Here is a 22,680-nt window from a genome sequence, read left to right as displayed (position 1 = left end):
GTGTAGTTTTCTTTCTTCTTTTTTTTTTGTGGTGCTGTAGATTGAACCCAGGGACTTATACATGTGAGGCAAGCACTTTACCAACTGAACTATATCCCCAGCCCAAATTCTATATTTTAATAACAATTTTCACCAAGATTGAAGATTAAGCTTAACTCTTAAAAAAAAAAAAAACAGAGCAAAACTGTTGAAATGGTAATAAGTAAACTACCACTATTATATGGTAGCCATTGCACTATTCTGATAATGTATATTACTTTCTGCTAAGATATTCAATTTTTGGTTTTGGTTTGTTATCCATAAAATAAGAAAGTTTAAATATGCCTTCTTAACCCATTATGTCCCATCATTCCTTTCATGGAAAACCTAAAAAAAAAAAAAAATTGAGCAACAAATATACTATTTAACTCTGATAAATATTTATTTTTTTAGAGTTCTAATCTATTGATAATAGTCACTATTATTATTATTAATGACAAAATACTATTAATGACATCATTAATATTAGTGATAATAAATCATATAATAAACTACATTACCTATTTTAATATACCTGTGTCAACTTCCTTGAAATATTTGCAGATTTGAAAACATGACTTAATGGGTTAAATACGCCTTCAAAATCAATAAAGTCTATAATTTTCTGGGACAAGAAAAATATAGTTCTGCCTCAGAGTCTTTGCATTTAATAATTCTTTCTAGAGGATTTGAAACAAAGTTTTTTTTTTATAAGAAAGAGAGAGAATTTTTTAATATTTATTTTTTAGTTTTCGGTGGACACAACGTCTTTATTTTATTTTTATGTGGTGCTGAGGATCGAACCCAGCACCCCACACATGCCAGGCAAGCGCACTACCACTTGAGCCACACCCCCCAGCCCCCCAAAATAGGTTGGAAGTATAAAGTGTGTTCATTAGAGTTCAGAAAATTTGGCTTTTGTTCCATTTGTGGAAGTCTACATGGTATACTACCCCCTTAAAAATTCAACACAGAAATCTGAGAAAAGGAAATAATCGTAAAAATACCATAATATAGACAAGTTGAGATAACACCGAAGAAAGAAAAGAGAACACAAAAAAGAAATATGAAAAAGAGGTAAACTGTTTAATTATTAAAAAAAACAGAAATCTAAATATCCATTCTTCCATTGTAGAGTTGTCTAATTTTTTTTATCACATTTCTAGACTCGTGTTTTTGTTGAAAAATGGGGAAAGGGTGGGGATAGGACTTTAAAAATCTGCATTCTGTGAATGCCTAGAATTTAAAAAGGGTTATCATGGTCCTACCATTTGACTGTAGTTCTTTCCACTTGAAAGAATTTATTTCTACAATTCAGAATATTTTTAATACTATATATAGTAGTCCTTCCTTATATGTTGTTTAGCTTTTCATGATTTTAGTAACCCTCTCAACCATGGTCTGAAAGTATCAAGTAGAAATTTCAGAAATAATTCATAAGCTTTAAATAACTTTTATTATATAACATGGTTATAAATGTTTTGTTTTATTATTATTATAGTTATTAATCTCTTACTGTATCTAATTTATAAATTAAACTTTATCATAAGTATGGATGAACATGGAAAAAAAAACATAGCAGATACAGGGTTCAGTATTATCTATAATTTCAGGACTCAACTGAGGGTCATGGAATGTATTCCCTGTGGTAAGAGGGGACTATTGTAGCACTAAAGTAAATACAGAAGTAAATCAGAAGCTGAAACTGAGACTCAACTAAAATTATGTTCTATGTTACCCAAGTTTTATTTCTTATTAAATAAATATTACTTCTATAATAACTGTTAAAATTTGTATTTATAGGATATATTTATACAAATGAAATATCAATATTATTTGTTTAAAATGTGCTGTATACCCGAGGCAATTGAAATTAGTGAACTAAATCATAAGAGCCATTTCTAATTTTAACAAATTTCTCTCATTTGTTTATTACCTGAATATTCTTTGGTAAGACTTCACCTTCCATCCCAGGAATATGAGGTCCTGTATGTGGTTTTGGCTCCAACCAGAAAGAAACTAGCCAACGAATGACAATAACACGAGCTTTAATGAAAGGCTCCTTTGTACAATAGATAGCTTCATTGGTTTCAGCATCCTTCTTTATCATGATATAATGTGGCTTTGGTCTCATCTGTGGGATATCTAAGCAAAATGATAGAAAAAGAATTATGCTTAGATAAGCCTACATTTTTAAGCATTTGAGAAAACACTGGACTGCTTCTCTGGTTTTAGAAGTTGTTTTATTTATTTATTTAACTTTTCAAAGCATGTTAAAATTTGCTAAATGCTAGCATGGAACCCAGAGGGGGAAACTATATATAACAGGCTGATATATGGAAACATGTTTTTTTTGCAAAATATCATCAAAAAGTTCAATGAATCTTGCCTAAGTACAAAGATACTTCCAGAACCATGTAAAATAAATGAGAGTTTACTTTACTTAACCTAAGACTGAAACACAATATTCTGAAGTCATACAAAGTATGAGGTTTTACCTGAGCATGTTAATTACCTAAATGTGGCATTAAGGAACATCTTTTCCCAAAAAAAGACATTTCTACATACAGATTACCAATGCCTTTGGTATATGGCAAAGGTGTGTTTCTAAATTAGGATTTGTCTATAAGATTCTGCTTCAAGGCTCTGACAGATATCTTGGCAAAATTCTTCATTATTGGACAAGATATGACCAAAATATACAACAATGTGATTATTCATACAGAATTCAAGTAAGACTAATACTTGATTGAACCCTTGAAGGATTTTAAGAAGAAAATTTGGAATATAGTCTAAGGATCATACCAAACATATTCATATTAATATAGATTTACTTTCAGCATGAATCTGGGTACAGTATCTCTATAAACCAATACAAATAGTAAATGAGGTCAGTTTTCTAAAAGTAACAAATGCCAACATTGTACTTAGAGATATTTTATTCTTATGCAATGCAATCTTTTGGAAAATTTCAAACACTACCTACCAAGTACAGGATGATATAAACTGTTCTCCTTGCAGATGTTTGGAAAAATATAAGGCAAGTAATATTTTTTAAAATGTGAAAACAAAAATGAAAATCCCCTTTCTTGATTTTCTTTGTTCTTCCATTCTAAACTTTTTACCTAAAAATAAACAATATAATTAGAATATCCCAGTAGACAGAGTCCCTTAAATCTAATTGTTAGCCACTAGAAGCAAGTTTATAAAAGGTTACAATTTACTGAACTATTAATACTGTGAAGATCATAATATATAGCAAAAGGTAAAATCTTAAATTGGTCTAATATACAAATATATTATATTTCAAAGAAATCTTAGAAGTAAAATATGCACTGAAAAACTCAAAAGTAGGGTCTACTAATGATAAAGATACTAATGTTCTTTCTCCTCTGCCCCTTCCTGAATAATTCAAGACAAAGGTTAAAGGCATACAAAATAGGCATGTGTGGCTGTAGGTGTGTATATGTGTATGTAAGCAGTGGGAATAGTCAAGTGCAGATAATCAGCGCTGAACATAGGAAGCAGAGTACACATGAAAGAGATGTAGCAAAGGCAGTAACCCAGTGGAGACTTAGAGACTTAGAGCCTGAGAAATGTAAGGAGAATGTCCATGAAATGGGAGGAGGGGGGCAAGAGGGGATAAAAATAGTATTAACTATGCAGTCTGGTGTATAACTCTAATAGGGTGAGGAAGATAAGTAGAGTGCTATCAAAGGCCCAGAATAGAGTAGTGGAGCCTAATCAAGCTGAGAAGGTCTTTGAGCAAGGCAGTGTGGTAATGAGAGATTTGATAACCTAAAAGAAGGACTGATAAAATAAGTAAATATACAGAGAATAATATGAGTCAAGTTTCTCACTGACAGTAAAGAAAGTTATAAATATGGAAAGGAGAAACTAGAATGACTTCAGTGGTACTGGATCGAAATCTGAAAATGTGAAGTATTGAGTTCAATTCAGAGAAGGAGAATAGAAAAGAGGAGGAAGAAATATGGGTATGTGAATAGGTATTTACACTCTCTAATCCTAGCCACTGGTAGGATCTAGGTGTAGCAACACCAAGTGGCAATAGCAATGTGCATTCTGAATGCTCTGATCTTGGATGCTAAATGCAGTTCACCACCAAATAAATTATGGCTCCTTGGACAGACAGAAGATTCCAGAATGGGGCAAGGAAGGTACAAGATGAGAGTGAAATATCTTGCTCTGCTAGAATATAAGGAAGCATACTGGGGACAATTCAAAATACACAGAAGTTAGATTAAAGAAACTCCCATTGGCCAAATCTAGGACAATATAAGCATCAAAATAAGCAACGATAATGAATACTAACACAGTGATTCATATGAATACATAAGCCTGTATTGAGATAAATAATTAACATGATTAAAAAAATGGGAAGAGGAGAAACTTTTGCTGACAGTATTTTACCAGCTATTGAATGTAGAATGTAATGATGGACTAAATATCAACAGTGACCAAAAAGAGGAAACAACCAAATATTCATCAATTGATGAAGAGATATACAAAATGTGCTATATCCATACAGCAAAATATTATTTAATAATAAAAGGAATGAAGTATCGATATATGCTATAACATGGATGAATTCTGAAAACATCTGCTAAGAAGTCAAAAAAGACTGACTTCATAATTTGATCATATATAGTATGATTACTATATATACTAATCATATGTAATATTATTATATATGAAATGTCAAGAACAGAGAAATACATAAGACAGAAAATAGATCAGTGTTTGCCCAGGGCAGGTGACACAAGGGTCTAAAGGATAAGAGAACTGATTTCTAATGGGAATGGGGTTTTGTACTAGGAAGACTAAAATTTTCTAAAATTATTTGTAGTGATGGTTGCTTAACCTTGTGAATATATTTTTTAAAACCTGAACTGTAGGGTTGGAGGTATGGCCCCACTAGTCGTAAAACAAAAACTGAAGATAACCCAAATGACCGTCAATAGGTGACAGAATGACTGAGGACTGTGTCATACTGTGTTAATAATGGATGTTTATACAATAATAATAAGGAGCGAACTACAGATAGATAATAGAATATGGATGATTCTCACAATGATTATGCTAACAAAAAGGCAGACCAAACCAAGAATACATACTATATGATTCCACTTATATGAAAATAAAGAAAATGCAAACTATCTATTGTGACAAAAAACTTTTAGAGGGTGACAAAAACACTTGTGGTAAAAATTTCATGTAACAAAATTCATCCAATTGTAAACCTAAATGTCAAAGTTTACAGTTAAATCATCTCTCAATAAACCAGCATGGCAATTTAAAAAAATCTATATGAAGTATAAAAGTTCTTAAAAACTAGTAATAATAATAATGATAATAATAACAACTATCTGCTATAGAACATATACTGTGTGCTAATTACTTTTTTATACTCTAAGCACTTTGTACTATGTAAGCCTCAAACACCAAAATGGAATACGATTCTTTTTATCCCTGTTTTACAAATGGGAAAACAAAAGTACAGAGTATTTAAGTAATTTTCCAAAGGTCATGCTATTAGTAAGATGTGCAATCAGTATTCAAACTCTGGTAATCTACCTCAGGATCCAAATTAAATTTTAAACGTTTGTTTCTGAGGTACAGGGAATTTCTAAGTTTGGAAGTAATAAGAAACATATATGTGATAAAGACAGTTTTCTCAATCAGAACATGCACAATTCATATCTAGAGATGAACAAGTTATCTTACAAAATATATGGGCTTAGAAATTCCAAGGTATAAATAGGCTTAACTATAAACTACATTTCTTCCCAATTCCTATCCTGCAGCCTACCTCCCTAATTGTTACATTTTAACATACTGATCCCTAAATCTAACAGTTATTAGCTTTTCATTTACAGTATCACAACTGTTGATTATCAATGATGGCATTAGAAAATAGATCTAATCTATAGTCACTAAAATTTTCCTCATCAGCTAAGAGTTTCAGAATCGCTCCAGTTTTTTTACTTCGGGAAGGAGATACTAATGCATATTTTCCAAAGTAAAAATTTGTCAGTCTTCAAGAAAATAAGCAAATATCTACTAAGACAGAATAATGGTAAGAGAGCTTAAAAAAAGGATGATATCAAAGAAGATGACACATACCTGAATTACTATGTATTTTAAAAGTGCTTCAAGAAAATAGCTTGTGAGGTCTTCTTGTCCTTTATCTCCTGATTGAGGGGGAACAAGAGGAGTGATTTCCTCTATAGTGACTTGAGCTAAAAGACAAGAGTATACATATAAAACAAATTTAATAATACAATAATATGACAAAATAAAATTTAACCTGCAAAACATGTATATTTTAAAAACTGCTTGAAATTTTCCAATGACGAAATCTTGAAATAAATCTGAGGTCAAAGACTAGGGGTGTAACTCAATGGCAGAGCGCTTGCCTCACATACACAAAGTCCTAGGTTTAATTTGCTAAGCAGCATAAGTCAATCATTCTGAGGTCATCCTAACAGTCCATCACAACAACTATAAACTTTAATATTCAGGCATTTTGTGAACTCTAGATGACAGAATGTAACATAGGATTGAATAATACAGATATGCAGTGATTAAGAGTACATGACCTCTCATTTGAGAATGAACTTCTGATAATTTTAAATTCACATTAGGAGTGTCCATTACAAAAACCCACAATATGATGAGAAATATAAGATTAAATAATCTAGAATCACTAAATGATGAGAAAACATTAACAATATTGTTAACTTATTCATTAAAGTAACATTCTAATTATACTTATAAAAAGCATAGTGCTTATTTACTTTTTATTACTTTTCAGATCTTCAAAAAAATTTTTAACAAAGCCAATGTAAAAAAATCAGCTGAATTCTCTTAAATATTTTCTAAGCAGCACAATTAACCTGCTTTAACACATGTAGATCTCTAAACATGTCTCTCAGTAAACATTAGCCAACAAAGTACAATTTCTTATATAGCTTCTAGTTCTTAATACATGCTATTGTATTTCTAACTCTTATTTAAAATTATTCTTTTAAAATACAATCTTGATCATCTGTTGTTTGGATTTCCTGGACTATCCTGTCCCCACAGAAGAATACACTTCGTGATGTTTTATTTTGTGAAGCTATAAAAATCCCATTAAGACACACTGGACCTCTTCTATTAGGTTCTCTTAGTCTCTTTAGGGGCACATATAGAGTCTCCATATTTTCCATGTCCTGCAGACTAAAAAGCAAAACTTCTATTCTCAAAGAGAGAGAGTAAAAGTCACAAACATATTTGAAACTAAAAAAAAAAAAAAAAAAAAAAAAAGTAGTAATGAAAGGAAACCTATCCTGATAGGGTTACAGTTATCCAGAAGAAAAAGCAATTATAAAACATCTATTAAGTATTTCAAAATAACATATAATATAAATAAGCGGGCATAAATAGCCTACTTGAGCTGGTTCATTTATAGATTTTTTTGGTCAACTTGGCATTGTTTCTAAAATTTTATGCTACAGGTACAATTTGCTTTACTACAAAACCTACAATTTATAGAAATACAAATTGCAAATATTACCCAGTAGAACACCTGTTATGAACTGAACTGTGTACCCCCAAAATTCATATGCTGAAATTCTTACCATCAATGTGACTATATTTAGAGATGGGGCCTGTTATGGTTTGAATGTGAGATGTGTTAATACAGGTATGATATTCCTTTATTAACAAAAGCTCCTGTGTTAACACAGGAATGTCAGAGGTAGTGACTGGATTGTGAGAACTGTAACCTAATCATTCCATCTAATTTAAATGACTGGGTATTAACTGTATACAGGTGGGGTGTGATTGGAGGAAGTGGGTCACTAGGGGCATGCCCTGGAAGGGTACATCTTCCTGTGGCCCTTCCCTTCTGCCCTCTTCTTACTGACTGCCAAGAGGTGAGCAATTTTCCTCTGCACACTTTCATTTGTGATGTGCTGCCTCACTTTTGGCCCATCTATGGACTAGACCTCTAAAACAGTGAGCCCCAAATAAACTTTTCCTCCTCTAAGTTGTTCTTATTGGGTATATTGATCACAGTGGCACAAAGACTATAGGACATAATTAAAGTTACATGGTATTATAAGGCTGGGGCCCTTAAAAAATTAATACATAAATATATACAAAAGTACATAATTAAAATTTAACAATAAACATATTATTGAGTATTTATAAAAATTCAACTTATATGACACATTTTTATATCATCTATTGCACAAAGTAAAACACACTTGATACTTCTAAGTATATCCAAATTAACTCCAGGATACAAGATGATAATAAGAAATAGAAATTAAGCCAGGCACAGTGGCACATGCCTGTGATTCCAGCAGGAGGCTGAGGTGGGAGGATCACGAGTTCAATGCCAGGCTCAGCAATCTTAGTGAGGCCCTAAGCAAACTCAGTGAGACCCTATCTCTAAATGATATACAAAAAGGGCTGGGAATGTGGCTCAGTGGTTAAGCACCCATGGGTTCAATCCCTGGTACAAAAAAAAAAATCTAAAAAAGAAATAGAAATTAAAGATAAATGTTAAATGGTCTATTTTTTAAATATTTTTTTAGTTATAGGTGGACACAGTATTGTTATTTTTATGTGGTGCTGAGGAGGAAACCCAGTGCCTCATGCATGCTAGGCAAGTGCTCGACCTCTCAGCCACCACCCCAGACCTTACAATTGTCTATTTTAACCATGTTTCTGATGTTTATATATCTGAAGCCTTGCTAACTGAAGAAAATGTCCCTTCCAGGGCTAGCTAGACAAGTCCTAGAGATAATTAAATGACTATAGGCTGTGACAGTGCCTTCATATGTAAACCAATCAATCCAGGGTCCACACCTTCACCACTTCCTCTACATTGAACACTCAAGACCACTATACTTCACCCCACCCCAGGGCCAAGTACCAGACAACTATGGACAAGCTCTATATCTAGAATAAACTTAAATTATTCAATTAGCTAATCTTAAACATGCTTACTCCAGCTTGACTGTTCTTTCCCACAGAATCACAAAGAAGGCCTTGCCCAGATATAGTCAGTCCTATTTCCTCTGCCTTCTGATAGATCCTGGTACTTCCCCACATGGCCCCTATATCATGGAATGCCCCTTCCTCCTAGAAACTGTAATAAAATATGTTTTCAATACCTGCCTTGATCTGTTAGCCTTCATCTGCAACACTCTGATAATAATAAAACTCACATTAAAAAACATTGCCTTGAATTTAATTTAATAAAATGTACAGACATTTAAAAAATACATTAAGAAACCACTGGAAAAAAATACTGAAGGATAACATCTCATGAACTTACTTTCTTGAAGGTTGAGTGGAGGATTAATGAGATTATCTAAAGTTCTAGGTCCATGTTCAGATTGTGGTGCTGAAAATCCAGGGATTAAGCACGAAAACATCCAGAGCTGTTCTTTGCTACAGTTATTTTGAAGAGCTTGCAACCATAGTAAGAAAAGACGAACACCTTCCCTCCTAATCTAAAATAAAAAAGTGTTTTTATTTTAATAGAAATACTTTCTTTTTTAGAATATAGCTCTCTAGGTGATTACAGAATGACATTTTACAAAAGAGAAAGGGAGGGCGAGGTAGATAGATATTATTACCAGGACATCTACTGAACTCTCATTTTGAATCAAAATTCATGAATTTTTAATGAGTAAAGAATGAACTTAGTCTCTATTTAAAACCATTATGTAATTTTTATTCCATAACTTCCATTTGTGAAAAATGTTAGAAAACCATTTCCTCCTTTACACTTTTCTTCTTCCCTTTTGCGTATCATACTATTCTAATCCAAGAAGCACAAAGAGACAAGGCAATGATTGTTCCTTACTATGAGTCTGATAAAAGACGAATAGTAAAAAGAATCTCAGTGCACTGCTAACTCAATGCTCCTCTCCCTAAAAAGTTCTGAAATTATTAAAATTATAAAATTAAAAATACTAAAAGTAAAATTATAAAATAAAAAGTATTTAAAAGCTCTCTGAAATTATCTCACTTATTTGTTATTTGCTTCTAAGCTACGTATCAGGAACTTTGGCCTATTAATATATCTAGGCACCTAAAACAATATTTATACAAAGAAGACAATAAGTATTTGAATCAGTAAATGAACACTCTCCCAGTAAGAAAACAGAAAGACAAGAACATTAAATCTCTGACAAGTAAAAAACAACAGTGCTTCACTAACCTAACCACACAGGTCAATTTGGAAATTACACTATCAGACCTTTGTTAATAGCCACTGACAAAGTCATTCAACTGCTGCCATGAGGCTAAACCTCACAGCCCAGTCAGATAAAAGGAGAAACATATTAAGAAGGCTTATTTCTCTGTACTGCTTGTACACAAGCCTTGATATCAAAAGTACATTTTATAATGTGTGACTTTACCTAACTTACAGCAAGATGCTTTTGGAATGGGCAGCTTCCCTTAACATACCACAGTCAGTTAACGAAAAAGAAATGAAACCAATATGTGTGTGTGTGTGTGTATGTATGATTGATGTTTGTGAGTGTATACATGTACACACACACAAACACAAATATATGTATGTACATATTTTCTACAACTAAAAATGACTATGGTAAAATGAAAAATAATTTGTTGAATAGCTAAATAATTTTCTGGTAAACGAATCAATGCAGATGTCAAATACAATAGCTTCTCAATGCCCTAGCTCAAGCTAATTAATATTTATTTTCACACATAAAATGTAGGTACACATTTAGTATTAAGTAAATTCAATTCAAGTAAGATACCTCAATAATCTTCAAGAAAAGCTGAAGTAGGAAAAACGGAGTAGGTAGTATGTATGCTTTATTCAGTTTTTTTTTAAAGTAATAAAACATAAATAAAATTATATTATACCTTTAAGGAATTTCCTGTGTGGAGTAGCTTCTTTAAAATCAATCCTAGAAAAAAAAAACACACACATGATTTTAAATATTCACGTCTCCTTATCTATTTCTAAATGTCAGAGTTCTTGGTCAGACTTAAAAAAACTTTTAAACAAGTCCTTGGCAACCTCTAAATTATTCTTAGTGACTTTGATATCCCTCTGGCCAAAACTGAGGCCAGAGAGACATTAAAAAAATTACATATATACATATTACCTTTGTAACACATGGTTTATTAAACATCATTTATTTTATTGAAAAAAAAAAACCTAGACCCAATATTGTGTTTAGAACAACAATCTGTTATATACCTTAGACTAAGAATGGAATTAAATACTTTCTCTATCACTAATACAAATAAAGTCTACTACAGAAAATTTTCATTTAATTAACCAAATAGAAACCCAAAAGTCTAATATTTCCTTACAAATATTTCTATTACACTAATTTTCTTATGTTAGTTTCAAGAAGCCTTTAATATTCCTATTTCTTTTAAACTATGACAGATGTTCTAATATTTGATAATCTGATGAGTGTTAAATATCTGAATGTCTTCATTTGATGTTTGCTAGGGACATTGAATATCTTTTTTATTTGGTCAATAAGATTCTCAATGCCCTAGTTAAGCAGCAAATTGAAAACATATAATAAAATACTGAAAATAACATTAACAAACAACTAGAAGATCATCATTAAGTTTGAACAAATCTGAACATTTCTCTACATTTATTACAATTTATAAATTTCATTTATTTTCATTATCTTTAATATTTCACTGAACCATGTAGGTTTCAGTGAAACCTAATCATTTGCTTCCCTTCTTCCCCAGAGGAAACTACTACGTAGAATTTAGCATTATTTCTAAAAAATATTTTTAAATTATTATTTATAAATTCATAAAAAATTTTTTTTAAAATATTTATTTATTTTATTTTTAGTTTTCGGCGGACACAACATCTTTGTTTTATGTGGTGCTGAGGATCGAACCCGGGCCGCACGCATGCCAGGCAAGCGCGCTACCGCTTGAGCCACATCCCCAGCCCAAATTCATAAAAATTTAAATTGGTTTCAGACCTTATAAATGGTACCATACAAAAAAGTCATTTATAAGTCAATTTTCATACCTAACATTAACTTCTAAAACTGCTCTATACTGATCTATGTAGCTCTAGTTAATTCATTTTTAACTGCTGTATACTTTTTCCACTAAACAAATATACCACAATTTATCTTCTATATATCAGGACATTTGGCTTGTTTTCAAATTTTTCATACTACCAAGAATATTATAATAAATGTTGTGTGCATGATGCCCTGTATACATGTGACTTTCCTCAGGGTGTGTGTGTGTGTGTGTAAGTGCAATTATTATTACAATTAAATATCATTTATTAGAGACACATACACACACAAAATTACTCACTTTCAACTTTCCCAAATATTAGAAAATTCTCTCAGAAATAACTCTGACAATTAACAATACTACTGGCGTATATGAGAGTGCTCTGGTATGTCACATTGTTGGCTTCGGAGACAGATTGACAAATGTTCTAATGTTTGATAATCTGACAAGTGTTAAATATCTTAATGTTTTCATTTGATGTTTCCTAAAGATGTTAAACATCTTTTTACATGGCCAGTCAAGTTTTTGCAAAATGCTTGTCTATCCTTTGTACATTTTTTCAGTTGGGTTGTCTCCCCCACACCCCATCCCCTGCCACCCACTAGCGATGAACCCAGGGGGACTTTACTACTGAGCTACATCCCCATTCCTTTTTATTTTGACACAAGGTCTCACAAAATTGTCCAGGCTGACTTTAAACTTTCGATCCTTCTACTTCAGCCTCCCAAGTCACTGGGACTACAGGCATGTAACAAACACCAGCTGTCTTTTCTTTAAATGAGGAATTCTTTTATACATTACATACTGACTACTAAATCTCTGCCAGTTCTATGATTTGGAAATATCTTCTCCTAAGCAACTGAGTCATGTTTTTGTTGAAGGGGGCTATTTTCTAATATATAAATAGTTTTAAAATTTTAATATAATCAATTCACGAATGTTTTTCTTTTGGTACTGGGGAGTAAACCCAGAGGAACTCTACCATTGAACTACACCCCCAGTCCTTTTCTTTTATTTATTTATTTATATATCTATCTGTCCATCCATCCATTTATTTTTTTTTTGAAAGACAGAAAGAGAGAGAGAGAGAGAATTTATTTATTTATTTATGTATTTTAGTTTTTGGTGGACACAACATCTTTGTGTGGTGCTGAGGATCGAACCCAGGCCACACGCATGCCAGGCGAGCGCGCTACCGCTTGAGCCACATCCCCAGCCCCCATTTATTTTTTTTTTCCACTAAATTTTCCAATCTGGCCTTAAATTTGTGATTGTCCTGCCTCAGCCTCCTGAGTATCTGGTATTACAGTTACACACCACTACATCCAGCTCACTGTTTTTCTTTCCACATGCACTTTGTATGTCTAAGATATCCTTCCCTATTTTAGGGTTAAAAGATAAACCAAAATATTCTCTGAAAAGCTTTAAAATGTGGTGAGATGTAGCTCAACAGTAGAACGCTTACCAAGAATACATAAGATCCTGGGTTTCATCTCCAGCTCAGCAACAAAAAATTTTAAAGTTTTACTTTTCCCTGGATGCAGTGGTGCACTCCTATAATCTCAGTTACTCATGAAGTGAAGACAAAAGGATTGCAGGTTCAAGAACAGCCTGGGCAATTTAGTGAGACCCTGTCTCAAAGTAAAAAATTTAAAAAAGGACTAAGGATGTAGCTCAATGGTAAGAGTGTCTCAGGTTCAATCCCCAGTACCATAAAATATAAAAAAAATAAAGTGTTGCTTTTCACATTTCAGTCCTGAAATCCACCAGAAATTTATTTCTGTGTGTGGAAGGAACAGAATTCCACTCCCAACAAAATGGTCAACTAATTGTAGTACTAACTCTTTCAGGTTTACTATTTTCAAATAAAATGAAATGTCATCTCAATAATATTTCAAATGTACACATAAATAAGCCAAGGTCTTTGACTGCAATGTTCTTTTTTAGTTATCTACTTGTCTGTCCCTGCACTACTGACAGTGTTATTATTACTATAAATTTACATCTTGTTAGTAGGTTTGGAAATACCCAATAACACCATCTTTCTCCAATTTTTTTATTCTTCCAAATTGCTTTGTCCTTGATTTCCCATTTAAATTTTAAAATAAACTTGTCAGGCCACACTTAAAAATCCCTACAAGAATTTTAAATGAGAATTGTTATCTTTATATTATCACTCATGAATATCACAAAAGATTCCATTTATTCAAGTCTTTTCTTTGTTTTTTTAATAATCACACCATTGCCATAAGTTAATTTCTCAAGTGAAGAATGACTATATTCTGGGCTTCAATGTGCCTCAATAACTTTAAAAAGATTCAAATCATCCAAACTATATCTTCTTTCTTTCTTATTTATTTATATGTGGTGCTGAGGATCAAACCCAGTGCCTCATACATGCAAGGCAAGCATTCTACCACTGAGCTACATACAGCCCCAGCTCCCCAAACTATATCTTCTGACCAGAAATGAATTCAGTTCGATATCATGAAAGAAGCTGGGAATGGTGGTGCACCCCTGTAATTCCAGCAACTCGGGAAACTGAGGCAGAGGGATTGTGAGTTCAAAGCCAGCCTCAGCAATTTAGCAAAGCCCTAAGCAACTCATTAAGACCCTGTCTCTAAATAAAATACAAAACAGGGCTGGGGATTTGGCTCAGTGGTCAAGTACCCCTGAGTTCAATCCACGGTATCCAAACACCCCCAAAAAAGAAAGAGAAATATTATTGTTCTTAAGAAAACAGCAGAGGAACCACTCTCCAATGTATCTATGAGGCTATTTTATATTAACATTAAAGTGACAAGGACATGACAAGGAAACTATAGCTGGGTGTGATGGTGCACATCTGTAATACCATCAACTTTGGAGTTTGAGGCAGAAGGATCACAAGTTCAAAGTCAGTCTCAGCAATTTAGTGAGGCCCTAAGCAACTCAGCAAGTCCCTGCTCTAAGTAAAATATAAAAAGGGATGGGGATGTGGCTCAGTGGTGAAGCAACCCTGGGTTCAATCCCTAGTACCAAAAGAAAAAGAAAACAAAAACAAAACTACACAATAATATCCCTCATAAACATAGAGGCAAAAAAGCTTTAATAGATTATTAGCAAAGTGAATTTAGCAACATATAAAAAAGACTAAAAATGGTAACCAAATGAGATGCAAGATTGATTTGGCATGTTATTCAATTAGTGAAATATATAATACTAATAGAATAAATGACAAAATCACAGATGGTATGGACAATGATCATACCAACAGATGCATAAAAAAGTGCTTGACAAAATGCAACGCCCGTTCATGGTTAAAAACTCAAATAAACTGGGAGCTGAGGTTGTGGGTCAGTGGTAGAGTGCTTGCCCAGCACACCTGAGGCATAGGGTCAATCCTCAGCACCACATAAAAATTAAAAAAAAAAAAAAAAACAAAAAAAAACAAGCAAATAAATAAATAAATAAATAAAGGTATTAAAAAAATAAACTGGGCTGGGAGCAGTGATACACACCTGTAATCCCAGCTACATGGGAGGTTGAGGCAGGAGGATCATGAGTTCAAAGCCAGCCTCATCAACTTAGTGAGGGTCTAAGCAATTCAGAGAGACCCTGTCTCAAAAAAAAAGAAAAAAAAAAATAGGACTGGGGGGCTGGGGATGTGGCTCAAGCGGTGGCACGCTCGCCTGGCATGCATGCGGCCCGGGTTCGATCCTCAGCACCACATACAAAGATGTTGTGTCAGCTGGAAACTAAAAAATAAACATTAAAAAAATTCTCTCTCTCACTCTCTCTTTTAAAAAAAAAAAAAAATAGGACTGGGGATGTGACTGAGTGGTTAAGCACTCCTGGGCTCAATTCCTGGCATCAAACAAACAAAAAAACCTCAATAAACTGGGAATAGAAGGTAACTTCCTCAACGTGACAAAAGACATCTACAAAAAACTATAGTTAGTTAACATGTTACAATAATGGTAAAAAACTGTTNTTTTTTTTTTTTTTTTTTTTTTTAGTTAGGGCATCAAGTCCCCTCTATCTGTCCAGATTCCTTTGCTACTGGAACTGCTAACTGGGATAGCCTACTTATTCAAAGCCTCAGCAAAGATTTCATTTGACAGAACTCATTAAGAAATGTGGGGCCTCTTCTATGACTCTTTTTTAAAAAGAGAAGGACATTTTTATAAATAATTATAAGGTCTACAGCATTGTACTTCAACAATATAGACCTAATGACTATGTACTCTCCATGAGAGAACAGCATGAGAATCCCCAGCAATCAAGGCTAACATCATCAAACACTGAACTAAAGCCAAATGCCTACCTGTAGACTCCTTTTCCCCTCTTCTTTTTAATATAAAGGGAGAATACTAAGTTTTATAATGAGAGCTTAAGAGCCAGGTGGTGATACTGTGCTTGTTGCAGAACGACACCAAACCAGCAAGCATTTTTGGCCTAATTCCAGATAAGAGGATTTTTGTTGTTATTTCTTTTTATTTTCAGATTTAGTTCATGAGCTGTGAAGCTGTATTTTGGCCCTTTAAGCTTAACTCCAGTTCCCTCATCTTTTTTATATTTTTTTCCCTAGTGGAGCGAACTCCAAATTCACATCACTTATTTTCAAATCTGGAGCGTATAGCTTTCTTTCTTCTAGGTACTCAACATTCCTCTTCCATTCTGATTCATGGAAATATTTGTCTTGATGCTGGGCCTTTTCTAAATTTTTTATCCCTTTATCATTGCTAATGTATTCAGAGTAAAGGAAGAGAGTGATTCAAAAACTTACTATGCCCATTTTGATGGGAAATCATAAACAAACAAATTAATGTGGGAAGGATGATAGGAATTAAAGTAGTGCATGTATGTAAAGCACACTCTCAACTAGTAAGTTACATCCCTAGTCCCTCACCTATCTTTTTTATTTTATACTACTAGTCAACCTATTCCTGTATCCTTTATTTTGTTTTTAGCAAAGCATGAAGTAAAAATTCATTTCAAAAAACTGCCAAACCATTAAAAAACATATTCATATATCATTATTTTTTCAAATGCAAAAATATACACTTACCAATACTATGAAACTGCCATCGCTGATGAATTCTTTCCGGAAGAAGTTGTAAAATTTTCTGAAAATCAATATGAACAAAACAAAGAAAAGAACAAAAATCAAATAATGATTCTACATCCTATGAAAAATGAAATATTAAAGGGCTTATTAAACCCTGAAGAGTTTCTTATGTGAAAGTATTACAAATAGAAAATAGCTCTGATAAGACTCCTGTGGCACAAGAATTAAAATCAAGAATCAGGGCTGGGGATGTGGCTCAAGCAGTAGCGTGCTCGCCTGGCATGCGTGCGGCCCGGGTTAGATCCTCAGCACCACATACAAACAAAGATGTTGTGTCCGCCGAAAACCAAAAAATAAATATTAAAAAATTCTCTCTCTCTCTCTAAAAAACAAAAAATCAGGAATCAATAAATAGGATGGACTCAAACTAAAAAGCTTCTTCCCAGCAAAAGAAACAATCTGTGAGGTGAATAGAGAGCCTACATCTTGGGAGCAAATCTTTATCCCTCACACATCAGATAGAGCACTAATCACTAGGGTATATAAAGAATTCAAAAAGCTAAACACCAAAAAAAACAAATAACCCAATCAATAAATGGGCCAAGGACCTGAACAGACACTTCTCAGAAGATGATGAACGATCAATCAACAAATACATGAAAAAATGTTCATCATCACTAGCAATTAGAGAAATGCAAATTAAAACCACTCCAAGATTTCATCTTATGCCAGTCAGAGTGGCAGCTATTACGCATACAAACAACAGTAAGTGTTGGCAAGGATGTGGAGAAGAAAAGGTATACTCATACACTGCTGGTGGAACTGCAAAGTGGTGCAGCCAATATGTAAAGCAGTTTGGAAAATTGGGAATGGAACCACCATTTGACCTAGCTATCCCTCTCCTCTCCCAAAGGACTTAAAAACAGCATAATGCAGTGACACAGCCACATCAATGTATATAACAGCACAATTCACAATAGCTAAACTGTGGAACCAACCTAGATGCCCTTCAATAGATGAATGAATAAAAAAAAATGTGGCATATATACACAATGGAATATTACTCAACAATAAAAGAGAATAAAATCATAGCATTTGCAGGTAAATGGACAGAGTTAGAGAAGATCATGCTAAGTGAAGTTAGCCAATCCAAAAAAAAAAAAAAACAAATGCTGAATGTTTTCTTTGATATAAGGAGGCTGATTCATAGTGGGATAGGGAGCGGGAACATGGGAGGAATAGACAAACTCTAGATAGGGCAGTGGGGTTGGAAGGGAAGGGAGGAAGCATGGGGTAATTAATGATGGTGAAATGTGATGATCATTACTATCCAAAGTACATGTATGAAGACATGAATTGGTATGAATATACTATGTACAAAACCAGAGATATGAAAAATTGTGCTCTCTATATGTAATAAGAATTGTTATACATTCTGCTGTCATATATAAATTTTAAAAATTACACACAAAAAAGAAAATAGCTCTGAACTAATCTGATGGTGCTAGCATTCTTTAGCATTATTAACATCTTGATCAATATTTGAAAATCCCCATAAAAAACCAGCAATACTAACAAAGTTTTAGAATAGAAAATCAGTGAAATTTATTTTTTATAATGTTACAGAAAGTAAGTATATTTTTCGATAATGATTAAATACTAATTCTTTTTTGTTTTTAAATTTTTTATTAGTTATTGATGAACCTTTATTCATTTATTTATTTATATATGGTGCTGAGAATCGAACCCAGTGCCTCACATATGCTAGGCAAGCACTCTACCACTGAGCCACAACCCCAGCCCCAAATACTAATTCCAATATACTTCAAAATGCTTATTTACTATTCCTAGAATTTCTGCATTGTGGATAACATTAATGAGTTTTTAATTCTTTAAGACATTAATATTTGTAGTTTTTTCTTTCTTCAAGTGTTTTTCCTATAACATTTTGATAAATCTAGTATGGTAATATTTTGCTTTCATGAAATATATTTGTACTGAGTTGGGGTTGTAGCTCAGTGGGTAAAGCACATGCTTAGTGTGTTTGAGGTCACGAGTTCAATCCCTAGCACTGAAAAAAAAAAAAAACACAAAAGACAAAAGACAAAGAAAGAAGGTAGGAAGGAAGGAAGAAAAACAAATTCTTTGTACTGAGTGAATTCATGTGAACCCACATGTCATGATGGATCTAAATATAAAAACAAAAATGTTAAATTTCATAGCCTTATTAGTTAAGCTAATATATACAGTATATAATATATATAATACAGTATCTAACACATATAGAATACATACTTTTTACATATAATACTTTCAATATTTTACCTCTTATTTCTTTTATTATGTATTACTTATTTCTCTTAGTATGTATTACTCTTAAGTCAACAGCTATCTTATTGCTGAACTATACTCTGAGTCATCATCTACTTGCTAAATAAAATGTTTTTGTTATTATTGCTGTTCTTATTACTACTATTATTTAGCAACACCACTGATTCAATGCTCCTAAGGACCAAATACTAAAGTAGACACTTTATTTAATGATATCTCATTAATCATTGCAATCATCTCAAGAAAAGGGTTTATTCATCTCAATTAACCAATCAGAAAATGGGTTATGTTGTAAGCTATAGGTTACAAAGCTAGCAAGTCAAAGAACAGATTCCAACCTCAAATGCCTATTTCCCAAACCTGTGTCTTTATACTATTTTGATCAAAGGATGGTATGCATTTTAGGCTATTACAGAATGATGAAGTAATTATAAAGTTCTTCACATATACAAATGCTGGTTTCACATCAGATTTTTATTTATTTATATATGTGTGTGTGCATACACACACACACACACACACACACATAAAACCTTTATCCTTCCTGTATGTCTCCCACAGCTAGCCAACAACTACACAATCTTATTTATTTTGGTATGGAAAGAAATGAAAATATAGCAAAATTGAAATGAAGTTTGTGAGCTACTCAAAAAGCATTCCTAAGTTATGGCAAATTATACTTCAGATATAACCCCTTATGTATTTTTAAGGGGCTAATAAAAGATGAAGGAAATTACATGTGCTTTTAACTACTGTAAAAATTTTTGAATATAAATTGCCCATATTAACATTATATAATAATGCTTTTTAGCCTGAAAGAATAAATCACCTTATGATTTTTCCCGTCATTTGTCTCCAAACAGAGAGACAGTATAAGAAAACAATAACAACAAAGAAGAAAACACTAGAAATGGGGATATAGCTCAGTGACAGAGTACGAGGTGCTTAGCATGCATTAGGCCCTGGATTCAATCTCTAGCACATGTTCACAAAAATGAAAAAGAAGTAAAACAAAACCTGATCTCACATGTTTTTTCCAATAAAATTTAGTGTCTTTTTAAATAACATATTTCTATTACAGAATAACAAATGAACTGTGTATATCATACATAGAAAAACATTATTTTTAATAGAAGGAATGTTCTGAAAGTGCTTCTATTAATTCATCAATCAGAACTCCTAATGAATATAGGACAAGCATGAATATTCCAAAGAATCCTTTTTAAGAATCATTACCTTGCTTTCTCTATGGATACTTTTATTCTTTCTCAAAATGTCAATGTTAATACTCGCCTTATAAACAATTCACATGAACACTTGGGAGGTTTAAGTTAAATTCTCCAGGCTTCAATGACTAATGAAAATTAATTGCAGAATATCAGTTGTTGTTGTCTGGAACTCTTAAAAAATCAATTTTCTTTTTTTTTTTTTTTTAATTTTTTAACTGTGACTAAATCAACAGCTTAGTTGCTAAAAGAGATTAATCAGGTTGTTCAAATTCTTCTACACCATATCAAAATACTCAAAATACTAAACAATAAATTATCTTTAATTGGAAACAGACAAAATAGTTTAAATTTATTTATTTAAAAAATTTTTTTAGAGACAGGATGTTGCTACGTTGGTTGGCCTCAAACTTCTGGGCTCAAGTAATCCTCCTACCTCAACCTCCCAAGAAGCTGGGATTTAGATGCACCTCACCACAGCCATCTAGAAACTGATTTTTAAATTCTTTCCTATGGCTTTCAAGTCACAAATCTAGTCCTGGTTTTCTACAGGTCTCTGAATCATCAGTAAAGATCACAATACTCCTATGACTATTTTCTTTGAAAGAGAGAATAAAGAACAAGGAGTTATTTTAAGTGGGGGAAAGGTCTTCATTTTTATGTGCACATTGAAAATGGAAAACACATTTTAGCAGAGCATCAAATTTTGTTCAGTTTATCTCCAAGCTGTTTCCTTTTGATTGTTTATAAATGCTTCCCCCTCTCCAATTCAAAGTAAAATAACAACTTTAAAAATATATAAAGACTATTTTGAACACCTCTGCAATGAAAAGTCGTTAAAGCAGAAATGATATACAGATAGATATATAACAGTTATGGTTCTGAAGTTTAGAAAAATGTTTGTGTAAATCTTACACAAATTAAAAATTTTACTAGTTGCAAACACAATGAATATCATGCTAATTTTGTGGTGTCAAGTACATAAAAACATAAATCTATCTGTACCTAAAGAATTCAAAAATTATAGCAATCAGGAATATTTATGGGTTAAAAAGTCATTAGTTCTTCAAAAAAGCTGGCAGATTCACAGTGGTTCATCATATACCTGATAATTTCGATATATTTCTTTATGTTCCCAGATTATTTTTTTGTTAATTAAAGTTATATTCATGGGGCTGAGATTGTGGCTTAGCGGTAGAGTGCTCATCTAGCATGTGCGAGGCCCTGGGTTTGATCCTCAGCACCACATAAAAATAAATAAATAAAATAAAGGTATTCTGTCCAACTACTTCTAAAACATAAATATTAAAAAAAAATAGGGTGGAGTTGTGGCTCAGCGTTAGAGCACTCAACTCGCACAAGTGCGGCCCTGGGTTCGATCCTCAGCACCACATAAAAATAAATAAATAAAAAATGAAGGTATTGTGTCCAACTACAACTAAAAAATAAACATTTAAAAAAATAAATAAAGTTATATTCATAGGTACTTACCTCAAAAATAAAAAGTATAGCATCCAATTCCTCTCTTTGAGACTTGTGACCTAATATATTTTATAGAAAAAATATGCATATTATTTTGTACTCATTAAATAACAATCACTTAATAAGCTTAAAATATTTCTTTTTTTTTAACAATAACTTTTATTTATTTATTTTTATGTGGTGCTGAGGATCGAACCCAGGACCTTGCATGTGCGAGGCGAGCGCTCTACCGATATTTCAAGCACTCGCCAGGCATAGTGGTGCATGGCCATAATCCCAGCAGCTCGAGAGGCTGAGTCAGGAAGACAGCCAAGTTCAAAGCCAGTCTCAGCAATTTAGTGAGACTCTAAGCAACTTTGAGAGACCCTATCTCAAAATAAAAAATAAAAAGGGCTGGGGATGTGGTTCAGTGATTAAGCACCCCTGGGTTCAATCCTCGGTAAATAAATAAATATTTCAAGAGTTTTTTCAGTGATTCTTTAGTAAAATATTTAAAGC

General features: G+C 32.8%; 1 protein-coding gene across 1 annotated transcript in view; it reads right to left on the bottom strand.

The window, feature by feature from the left end:
* Nucleotides 1-22,680, bottom strand: part of Ralgapa1 (Ral GTPase activating protein catalytic subunit alpha 1) — a 234,592-nt gene that overhangs the window by 182,514 nt on the left and 29,398 nt on the right. Inside the window, exons 3-9 of the mRNA XM_048798440.1 lie at nucleotides 22,192-22,241; nucleotides 17,144-17,201; nucleotides 10,942-10,985; nucleotides 9,371-9,548; nucleotides 6,163-6,278; nucleotides 3,005-3,143; nucleotides 1,955-2,163 (exon numbers count right to left, since the gene is read on the bottom strand). Of these exons, the coding sequence (XP_048654397.1) occupies nucleotides 1,955-2,163; nucleotides 3,005-3,143; nucleotides 6,163-6,278; nucleotides 9,371-9,548; nucleotides 10,942-10,985; nucleotides 17,144-17,201; nucleotides 22,192-22,241 (794 nt within the window). The remainder of the gene's footprint in view (nucleotides 1-1,954; nucleotides 2,164-3,004; nucleotides 3,144-6,162; nucleotides 6,279-9,370; nucleotides 9,549-10,941; nucleotides 10,986-17,143; nucleotides 17,202-22,191; nucleotides 22,242-22,680) is intronic.

This window comes from Marmota marmota, unplaced genomic scaffold, assembly GCF_001458135.2.
Source record: "Marmota marmota marmota unplaced genomic scaffold, marMar, whole genome shotgun sequence".
NCBI classification, from domain to species: Eukaryota; Metazoa; Chordata; class Mammalia; order Rodentia; family Sciuridae; genus Marmota; species Marmota marmota.
The sequence above is the reverse complement of the archived record's forward strand: the minus strand, read 5'-3'. Positions and strand labels throughout refer to the sequence as shown.